Genomic DNA, 10,835 nt, shown 5'->3' with positions numbered 1-10,835 from the left:
TGCTTTGTTCACAAACACCATGGAAAATGAATTGACTTTCATCTTTCTGAAAACTGCATATGTGGCTGTATCTATGGTTGTTGTTTGATGAGTGGACATATATATTGTTGAAACTGAAAGGTAACAATTTGTCTGTTTTTACTATGCTCATTTGTAGTCCTTGAAGCATTTGTGCATATACATGTATTCTGTGTCATTGTTCCTGAAAGATCACACTTGCTTTGTACTTGGAATTCTTTGTCCCCTGTAAAAGTTTTTTTTTTTGTTTTTTTTTTTTTTTTTTTTTTTTTTTTGGTTCAGTGGACCATTGCAGTTATATTACACTAGCACATGCCTTTCAAGAAAAACTGAAGAACAACTGTTTATCCAAATGAAAAATAGGTGAAATTCTGTATTGCATGTTGATCTGAGTTACTTTGATAGGGAATTGCCTGCTAGATGCTCTGTTACACAACTTGATTTAGGTAACGTACCTGTAGTTGTTCCGTTTTATTTCCTTGGATTTTAACCATTTCTTTGGACCAGTTTTCCCAGAAAGATTGCTCCATCTTACTTCAAAGATAATACATCTAGACTGTTTACAATCACAGTCTATACAGTGGTGTATAGTAGTGACCACTACAATACTATCACCACTGAAGCCACAGCAATAGTCTGTGGTACTGCTGCAGAAACCAAGCAAACTATATTCTAAAATACTATTCTATGTTCCTACTCTGCAGGGAGTACTACAATCAAAAGAAAAGTGATTTTTGTCAAGATACAGATTAAGAGCACCACGTTGCAGCATGCAGACAAGATGAGTGTTCTACCAGAGATGGAAGACCACTAACTTTTGATGAAAAGAAACACTCCTTTCATTAAAGTTAGTCTCTTTAACAAGCTGATTTCTAGTAAGCACCATGTAGCAAGCAATGACATCCTAATCTCCTTTGAAGGACATTTCATGATTTAAATCACTTCTAAAGGATCTATCAAGTTTGCTTAATTGTTAATCTTAAGTACTTTCTTGAAACTAGCTGATCTCAATTCACAGGAAAAAGTATTTTTGTTTTWTGAAATGAGAATCAAGTAACTAATTTCACTGGTTTTATTTGCAATGCTACCAAGTGTTTCCAGAGACACAATGGGTAAAACACTAATTTTGACCCCTGCTTTTGACTTTCCTAGTAGCAGGTAAGTCTTCTTTCCTGCCAGAGTTAGGGCAATGGCATATTGTCACTTCAGTACCTTTTCACAACACAACACTGCCTTCATTCTTTAATTCTGTATTGAAAACTAAATGCCTTCRAAGAAGCACTGTCTTCAGCAATTTTTGTAGGGATGTAATAAATTGTGTGATTTTGTGATATCTTCGGCCATCAAGTGCTAAGCACTCAACATTGACTACAAATTTTCAAAGTAGCTCTGCTTCTATTGGGGATTTAAATGAAGTGGCCAATGTTATAAAAAAGATTCTTTGCATCCAGCAGTCCTGTTCAGAATAGAGAATATTGCTTGAAAACAATACTTCTATAAACATTTTGATTTATTAAGGACTCCTGTGTGATATTCAGTAAAGCTATATCTGCAAGACCCTTCTAAACTAAAATAAATTGAAACCAAGTTTCCTGCAACTGAAAGGTTACACTGAATTAATCTTTCAGAATACAGTGTTTCTCTAGAGTGAAAGGCCATAAATTAGAGAATGTAATTGCTTTGGAAAGAGGTATCTGGTAACATTTTTTTCAGTCCTCGAGTCTCAGTACTTCACAACTCTTCCTTTCCAAGTTTTGAAAAGGAATCTTTTTCTGTATAACCACTAAGGCAGAAGAGTACCTTAAATTTCTTCCTCATCAAGAAGCAGATAAGCAGTAGGCTAACTACACAATTTATCCTCCAGGACAGACACTGAAAGTAACATTCTAAGTCCACCCTCTGTGAAGGAGCAGAATGAGTTCAGAGAAAGAGCATTAGGGATACGCATAAAAATCTTTTGTCTGTGCCATCCTTTTTCTTATTTCTGAAAGTTTTCAATCTAGCAACCACAGAAAGAATCTTAACACTTAATTATGATGAGCAGCAGTGACAGAGTTTGGGAGGAAAGAATCAAAGTCTGCAGTTAGGACTACAGCATGTGCATTACCTGAATACTCTGGCTGGCTGAGTAGGCTAGGACTGTCTCTTCCCCCCTCCCCAAGCTTCCCTTCCCAGCTATACAATGTCAACTGGAAAAGAATCAGAGGGATGCATCAGAGTAAGAGCAGTATATAATTCTTTGAAATACTATATGGCAAATTATACATTTTATATTTTATCTTTATACTTTTCAGAAAAATCTAGGTTTATTTGGGGAGGTGGGGTGTTATACTGAGAATCAGTTTGCAGGGACTGTGTTTTTTCCCCATGTATCTTACTATCTATTAAACTTTAGTCCAACTAGGTACTTCTGACTTGCAACAGAAATCAGATAGCCCACATAAAAATTCTTACCCACCTCTGTGACAGGAAGCCAATGTATTTTACAATAAGAATGTGAAGCAACAGCTCCATCTAGTGCTCACATAACCTAAAACTGTAAGAATCAGGATTGCTAGGCTGACATTTGTTAATCAATCACAGAAGATTTTTATGAGAATTGGCTGTAGCAGCTTAGCTTTATCTTACTCAATGAACTCCACTTTGTGATCTGGGTATGCTCTGCAGTTATCTACAGATTGCTACAGCTTTCTGGATTCTCAGCACTGTTTGGAGTTTAACAGGAAACTGACAAGACTTGGCTAAAAAGCAGATATGAAACACCAAGGAAATTGATGGTTGAAACTCTGCCCTTCTCTCTGGAAGAAAACAGAACTGAGAAGGGGTTATGGGAACTCTGCATTTCAGATGTAAACTTAAGCATCTCAATACTTGTCAGAATTGAGCCTGAAGTAGTAGTCTAACCTGCAGGTCTTTCCCATAAGATTTTAAAACCTTAAAATAGTAATGCCACTAGCTGATGAGATGAATAATCACTTTTAAGTCATCAAGATCAATTTTATGTACTGTGCATCATTCTCTGCCTCTAAGTCTTAAATAGAATCACAGCTGCACTTCATCACTATTTCAAATAGCATAAAATGAAGAGTTCAAGCTGCCACCCCTGACATAGCTTCAAAAGCCTGTTACCTCTGTTGCTGAAGAGGAACACAAACATCCCAGCCACTGCTTGGCTGGTCTTTACACAATGACTTATGAGGGGAGGTTATTTTATTTCCTCCACCACCATCACCCAAAATATGTATGAGGATCTCAAAACAGATACTTTCTTGCCATAAATTCATGGTGATGCTGAAGGCTAGAAACCAGCCTCCATCAAGCCAAACTAGCAGAGAGGATAACTTCTATGGCTGTGGTTTTGAACTTAGGCTCTCAAATGGACTTTCAAAAAAAATGGACTTTCAAAAAAAAAAACACACACACACACACACACACACACACACACTGCAACAAGTAATGGAAATAGAACTTAAATAGCCTTTCATCTTCATCAGATTTCCGGGTTCTGCAAATTAAGGGTTTGCAGAGCTAATAACAGAGCTAGAACAGCATTCTAGAGCTGTTAGGGTCATTACAACTCTTGCTATTCAAATCACACGCAAGTTCATTCTAGTATTCTACTACCACATCTCAAGTATGTGCCCCCAACCTGCAGATAAGCATGAAATAATGCATTTGGCTTGCCCTGCAAACTAAATTCAAATTCTATGTAAAAGACTCTATTTCAAGAGTTTTGGTCTACAGTCAAATTCTGTGTCACTTAAGGCACATTATATCTGCACACAATCATCCAATGAAAGTGGGTAAGAAATGCACGAGTTCCAGTATTGATCAATGTAGCAATTTACAGGATAAAATACTTGAGTGTCTTGTGATCACAAGACAATTAGTTTTAAGAGTGTCAGTGTATACAGGTGAGGGCCCTACAGTACTTTTCCCTTCTTTATCCTCCCACTGAATTATGAACAGCAGCAAATGTTTTTGTGGCCAAGTAACAGTGACCTGCAATATTTACAAGCAAAAGGCCTAGATACAGTCAGGTAGAACGTATATTACAAAAATACACTGATAACACAGCTACTGTAAGTACCTATAAAAGGATGGTTGAATAAGAATGAACTTATCACAGAAACCACACTAATTACTTCACAAATTTAAAATCCTTGTAGCCCCCCCCCAAATAACACACTAAAGCATGCACTCATCTGAGGTATTACTTGAAACAAATAAGCAACTGCATTCTAGGTACACAAGCACCACAGTTGTTAAATAGCTGACTTATACTGAGCACCAATTTCATTTTCTTTCAGCCAAAGTTCAGCTCATATAAGAGAACAAGTAACTTCATAAGCAACAACCAATCTTTGTGCCCAGCTTGAGACATCTAAGGACTAGTAAGTACTCTGGCCTTCTAAAAGTTGGACCTTATTTTCGTAAGTAGGAATTCAGGTGGAAGGGAGAATTATCCCAACTGTAGGTTTCTGTTCTATGCAGATTCCTTTTCTATTATCACAAAGTTAAGAATGAGTTACTGGAAATAAAACCAAAATATTAGGAAATTACTTGCATCTCCTTCAGTCTCTTCTTTCATAGAATGAAGATAACAAGTGCTTTTGTCAACCACTGATTCAATCTGATCAAACGCATTTTTTGCAGAGGTTAACAATGACAGTGGAGGGGGGAAAAAAGTGACCAACAATCAAGTAAGTAGTGTGGACTGGTTCTGGACATCCTAATCAACAGGGCTAAAGTGGAAATACCCTAAACATATGCACATATACCTATGGGTCCACATTATGGGGAAAGCCCTCATGACCTTTCTATGAGGTCAGCACACCAGGGTACTTCTCTGAAATGCCTTTACACTAATGCAAGCAGCATAGGAAGCAAACAGGAGTAGTTAGAAGGCTGTGTGCATTACAGGGCTACAATTTCACTAGGATCATGGACTTGTGGTGGGACAACTCACACAACTGATTGAGTACCACATTACCTCCACACCTTCTCAAGTCTACATCCTAGCAGATCTGGTGCAGGAATTTACCAGTTTCACAACAGTCCATATACAACTGCACTTTCAGAACTGCTGGATAAGTGATCCAGTGTTGCAATAGGTTATGTTAATAGGCTGGTGTCACAGTGAATTCAGAAGTATACATACCAGAAGTATACATACCACTTCTGACTTTCTGGAACAGAGTCCTGTAGTTTCCACTTCACATCTTACTAAAATTTCTTAATTCATTTCTAAAGCAAGCAGGAAGCAGCAAGCCAGCTGTAAGCACTACAACTTATATATTGCTTAGCCCCTAGGCAAGGAGCATACAAAGGCAACAGGATGCAAGGGAATAGAAAAAACATCATTCCTTACTTTTCCAGAAGCTGGAAGGAAATGCTTTGGAGCCCACCTCACACTGCCTTTCCTTCCCCACTCAGTATTTCTTGAGGAGTAATATGAGAATGTGGTGTCCAGAGAACCTGTTATGATTTTTGCTTATTAAACCATCTCCACAATAGTGGAGAAGAACAGGGAAAGCAGAGAGACAGCAACTACCCTCCATGAATCTCCCTACTCTCATATTTACAGTTATACAATGCCACTCCATATCAAGATGGCTTATATGAAGGCTTATTCAGTAAAGGCTGGGTAAAGATCAGGTAGCTAAGAACATGAAGTGTTTAAGGGAAACTAGAATATAAAATCTAAGATTCAGATAACAGCAACTGCAAGAAAGGAATATGGGGGGAAAAAAAGCATGCAACAAGATAGCTGAAGAAAAGCACCCACATTCAGCAGCTGAAAGTAGGTAAGACATCCAAGTTTTAGGGAAGACCATTAAGGCAGTTAAAAGTCTGACACTCATCAGCACAAGATGGCTCAAGTACAAAGATATTACAGGTTCCAAGTAAGGACAAGTGAAGGGGCTAATAAAAATTTACTACCTGTATTTGAAACTGAAGCTTAAGTAAAATGGCAATTAAACCTGCTGTCTTTTTGAATGGTGAGGAACCCCAAAGTTTGTATAGAGTCCATAAAACCTAGCAAAACAAATAAGGAAAGCAACCTCCCAATAACCCACTCAGAATCCCCAAACTCCTGCTGCAAGATGATAGAAAACACCCACAAGCCTTAATGAACTACAGAATCAAAGAGAAGGGTGTGGATTATTGCTATGCTGCATATTTTCCTTATGGAAAGTGCTCTGGCTTGAAGTAGATCCAATAATCCAGCCACATCCTTGTACAGATAGCATCCAGCATGGCTTTAGGCAAAATATGCCAACCCATATTAAGACAGGTTTAATTCTGATATCAAAGTGCTAAAACAGCAAAATAATCATTCAGTTTTAGAAGTAAACAYGAACAAACACTTCAATATAGTTTGCTTTTTTGTAGTTGAAATCACTTTTATTTGTAAGGAACGTCACCCATACTGCACAGTTTCAAATAGATCTTACCAAGGAAAGCGTAAGTTTCTCCTCCCCATGTCCTGCAATGAACAGGACGGGCACAGAAAAAAAAAGGACAACCTCATCACACTTGGGAGGTTTAGCACCAGCATCCAATAAAAAAAGCATTTGATTTCAATTTCAGTTCTTTGGTTGGGTTTTTTCCCCTTTGCAGTTTGATACCAGAAGAAAAATTGAAAAAATTCAATGCTAGTGAAACAGTGAAATTCTTAATAAAAACCCAAATCAAAAAAACCCCGCAGTTGCTGTTGAAACTGGGGAGGTTGTTCTTTCTGAAYCTCACTTTCTTTCTTGATGCATCTATCTTGCAGGCGTTCCCTGGATGTCAGCTGCTGGTAAGTTCTCTCTCTCAAGTTTCAGTGTTTTGAATCTTTACTTTCTCATCATTGTTGACAATTTATTGCTTGAATGTTTCTTTGGTGTTTTTAGTTGCATTTTAGGACACCTGTAGAAGAATCAAATTGTAACATGCAGTTTGCTCGAGGTTTCATTTCTAATGGGAAATAGAAATGTGAGACACACTGGACTAGAGAACAGAGCTGCCCATTGGGTGGGATTTCAGATGAARAACTTATAGAATAAGCCAAGTCATGCTTATCCATCTACAAGTTAGGAGTACAGCATCTTCCTAAAGTAAAACAGCACCAGCTCACCAACAGATGCCAGTATTATACACCAGTTAGGAACACCCCCTTAAAACAAATCAGATAGATGAAGCAAAATCTTCTAGAGATATTTACTTTATGATGAATACAAAGAAGCAGAGAAGAGAAAAAAGCAGAATAGAAACAAAGTTCTTGGGTTGCCCATATAAGATGCAAAAGCTATTGCAACTGTCTCATGCATAGGAGTATGTAGCCAGACAGGTGCTCCAAAGTCCTAGAAGCATACATAGTGTTAGGTCCTGTTCTCCAACTGAAACTATGACTCACCTGAGGGATGGTAAAGGTGTCTGGGGAGCCGGGCATTATTCAGCACCACTCTGCTCAGTCACTGGAGCAGGATTTTCAGCAGGTGTTTCAGTCACCTTTGTCTGAGACACAACAAGCCTACATTACAGACAAAGAATGACCTCCAGACCCTTTCTCTGTTCAGTAGTAGCATCAGTATAACCCAGGCTTTAAGATAATCAAGGAAGATTAATTCTCAGAAAATACTAACTGCATGGAATACAAACTTTAAGTATTACATAGCCGATTATCTTTGTACACTTTTTTTTTTCCCAAAACACCTCCAACATGGAGGGGACCACTTCAAGTGGATATAGAATGAGAAAGTCTTTCCTCATTAAAGCATGTGTTTGCCAATAGCTTACCAAAACCAGCTTGTTTAAGCAAATCAGGAAGTGATCTGGAGCTTTCAAATCTTTCTCTTAGTTTGGAGACTGATGGTCTGAGGAAGTAGGAAAATACAASAGTCCCTGTCTACTTCAGAAGTTAGTTACATTCTGATAACCAGAGAACTATCTGAAAGTTATTCCCACCCCACTGCTGGTTAGTGTTTCATTAAATATAAGTTGCTGGTTTTCAAAGATCATAGGGAACAGGCAATGAAACCAAACTACCTTCACCACAAACACCTTGTTAGTGTACTTAAGAGTCTGATGGTTATATCCAATATACTCAGGAAAAAAAAAAGCAGATGGTCTTGAACATTCATCCAATCAACAGCCTTAAACTTAATCTCTGCAAGGAGCACACTTACTTCTTTTCCATCCTGAGCTGGAGCACTGGGTGGACGAGGTCGACGCCGGTAGTTATATGGGCGCCGATACCCACGGCGAAGTGGCTGTTGACTCATAGCATTAGCCTCATGCTGGTTCTCTTTTTCAGCCTCTCCAGCCACTGGGGCAGGTCGAGGACGCTGGGGACCTCTGAGAAGAGGGAGAAATATATCAGGTACACAGGAAGTTTGAGGTTTAAAAACACAGTAGCTTTTGCCCAGGAAAAGTCTCTAACCAGCAAGTTCCATCTTTAATAATTGACTGATAGGAACCAATCCCAATGCCTATTATCTTGTTCCTATTAGGTGACTTAAGTACATGCACTAAATCCAGTGACAGTGCTTTTCTGCTGAATTTCTTTGGGAAATCTAAATTGGCTTTTGGGAGTTGGCAGCTGTGAGTTACTTATGCAATACTTGTCTCTTAACACAGAAAGAATTATACACAGAATAGATACATTAATACCTCTTACAGAGAAAGAAAGACAAAAAAAATCAATAAAATGTTAGCCATGGGCAAGCTATCCTGTTTGCAGTTCACATGTGACAGGTGTAAAACTGAGATGTCTTGTTACTCTCACTGCTGGTGTGGTGCTATGCCTGACTAGCCAACTATGTGGTTTCTCAAAGACTTGTGTCTGAAAGCAAAACATCCACATGATGGAACACTGCATCCAAGCTGAAACTGGAGTTGGTGCCATTTACTTTCATATTACTGCACCTAAACTACTGATGACTTCCTGGAATTAAACTGATTCTACTCAGGCCTCTGCAAGCATCATTATACTAGTTCCCACTACCCTAGTTACTAGAGCCAGCACAAACTCTTTGAGATGAAAGAGCTCAGAGTAGGAGCTCAAAAAGCTTATGGTTCTAGATCTGACATCCAAAAGGGCRTTAACTTTATTGTGCACTGAAAATGTGCTCATTACAATTAAGCACGATCTTGTAATTCCTATATAAAATTCTGCTGCTTCTTGTTCTTGCACTGGTATTTACCCCTTGCTATTGGTTTTCAATGATTGTGCACATGAAAAAAATGGGAACTCTGAATTTTGAGAAATGAACTGTGAAATGGACAAACCTGGAGCTTGACCTCATAAGCCAGTTGATAATAGGACAAGCTGATGAAGAGCACGTGCTAAATGTAATGAATGGCAGACTGTGCAATAGAATTCATCTCCTTCAGAGGAGGCACCATGTTACTTTACAGAAAGTACCAGTGAATACTACCCAGTGTTTTTTCCTCACTTGTTAGTCATTCTCCAAGATAATGGAGTCACAAGAAGCCAGGAGTCTGAATGATCTTTTCCACTTAAAGGCAGTTAAGAAGTGAGGTAACACCAAGTAGTATGTCAGTCAGAAGCTGACTATTTCAGACTGATTCTTCGAACTGCAATGAATTCTTAGGTCATGGAATTGTTCCCTCAGTGTAAAGGGCAGAGACTTGACAGATTATGTCAGAACTAATACTGAAAAATAAAGGAAAATGATCCTATGTTAGCCAGTTTAATGACGAACACAGATGACTCAGCAAGTTACTGTGCACATCCTGTTGGAAAGCACCAGTGTTCAAGTGAAACCCAACTAATCTTTACTTAATAACCTAAGAACAGCCTACTGGGTCTTCAAAGGTCCATTTAGCTCAGTTTTATGGATCATAGAACGGTAAGGTTGGAAGGGACCTCTGGAAATCTAGTCCAACCCTTAGCCTAGCCCATACAAGGATTGAACCCAGGACCTTGGCATTAGCAGCACCACGCTCTAACTGAGCTAATCCCTAGGGAAGAGTAACACTGAAATGTGTAATATTTTGCATAGGTAGTCTCCCAGCCTTCGATTACTTTCTGCTCCAGGAATTTCCTGAGCCAGATATGGTATTACCAAACAGGCAAACTATAACATTCTCTTTCAGCTATTTGAAGAGACTTCCTCTGAACTCTTGCAAATTTAGCATCCCCAACATCTGGCAACAAAAGTTCCAGCTTACTACCTGTTGTATGCCTAACAGCCTCCTTTTGTTTTTCAGTCTGTCTCCTACTTTCTTCATTTGAAGTCTCCAACTGCTCAGTAGCTTCCAATCTTCAGATCTCTTCCCCTTCAGTCACTTGACAGATTTTATCTTATTTTTCTGGGAGTCCTCTAGCCTCTTTAGCACCTCCTTCTCCAAAGGACTAGCAAAAGCAACTCCAATAATCCTCATATTTTATTACTTCCAAACAAAGGCATCAGAAGCCCTCATGGAATGTAATACTGAGGTTTCAACTGTTAGCAACCCCCTCCACTAGTGTAAGATATTGAAAAGTTATTATAATACTACCCTATAATCTAATGGTCTGTAAGAGATAGGACATACTGTTCAAGAAGAACTGAAGTTAGACAGAACTTCTCATACACCTGCAAGTGGCACTAGTGCTTAGAACAAAGCCTAAGCCGAGGCACAGGGGCCTGCATGTGACACATTGGACAGTACTGGAAGCACACCTGCACACAAGCCAGTTAGCTCAGCACTGAGGCACTAGCTACTGGCTTCAGTCCACAGGGAGGGTTACAAAACACAACTTGCCCCTACCTGTCCTATACTGAGTAACATGCAGATTCAACACTTGTTCAAGAAAAAAAAAA

The 10,835-nt window shown here is 38.9% G+C and overlaps 2 protein-coding genes across 3 annotated transcripts in view; one reads left to right on the top strand and one right to left on the bottom strand.

Annotated features, from left to right (window-relative positions):
- SYCE3 (synaptonemal complex central element protein 3) overlaps positions 1 to 289 on the top strand; it is a 2,902-nt gene extending 2,613 nt beyond the window's left edge. Inside the window, 2 exon segments of the mRNA XM_085298896.1 lie at positions 58 to 174; positions 177 to 289. Coding sequence (XP_085155022.1) covers positions 58 to 174; positions 177 to 250 — 191 coding nt within the window. The 3' untranslated portion in view covers positions 251 to 289.
- Positions 290 to 6,396: 6,107 nt separating this feature from the next.
- The window catches only part of YBX3 (Y-box binding protein 3), a 26,338-nt gene continuing 21,899 nt past the window's right edge, over positions 6,397 to 10,835 (bottom strand). For both annotated transcript variants that reach the window (XM_085298825.1, XM_085298824.1), the window contains exons 7-9: positions 8,193 to 8,361; positions 7,421 to 7,521; positions 6,397 to 6,933 (exon numbers count right to left, since the gene is read on the bottom strand). In XM_085298825.1, coding sequence (XP_085154951.1) covers positions 7,456 to 7,521; positions 8,193 to 8,361 — 235 coding nt within the window. In that variant the 3' untranslated portion in view covers positions 6,397 to 6,933; positions 7,421 to 7,455. The remainder of the gene's footprint in view (positions 6,934 to 7,420; positions 7,522 to 8,192; positions 8,362 to 10,835) is intronic.

This window comes from Rhea americana, unplaced genomic scaffold, assembly GCF_003343005.1.
Source record: "Rhea americana isolate MKP2758 unplaced genomic scaffold, rheAme1 scaffold_142, whole genome shotgun sequence".
Lineage (NCBI taxonomy): Eukaryota > Metazoa > Chordata > Aves > Rheiformes > Rheidae > Rhea > Rhea americana.
This window is presented reverse-complemented; position numbering and strand designations above follow the sequence as displayed.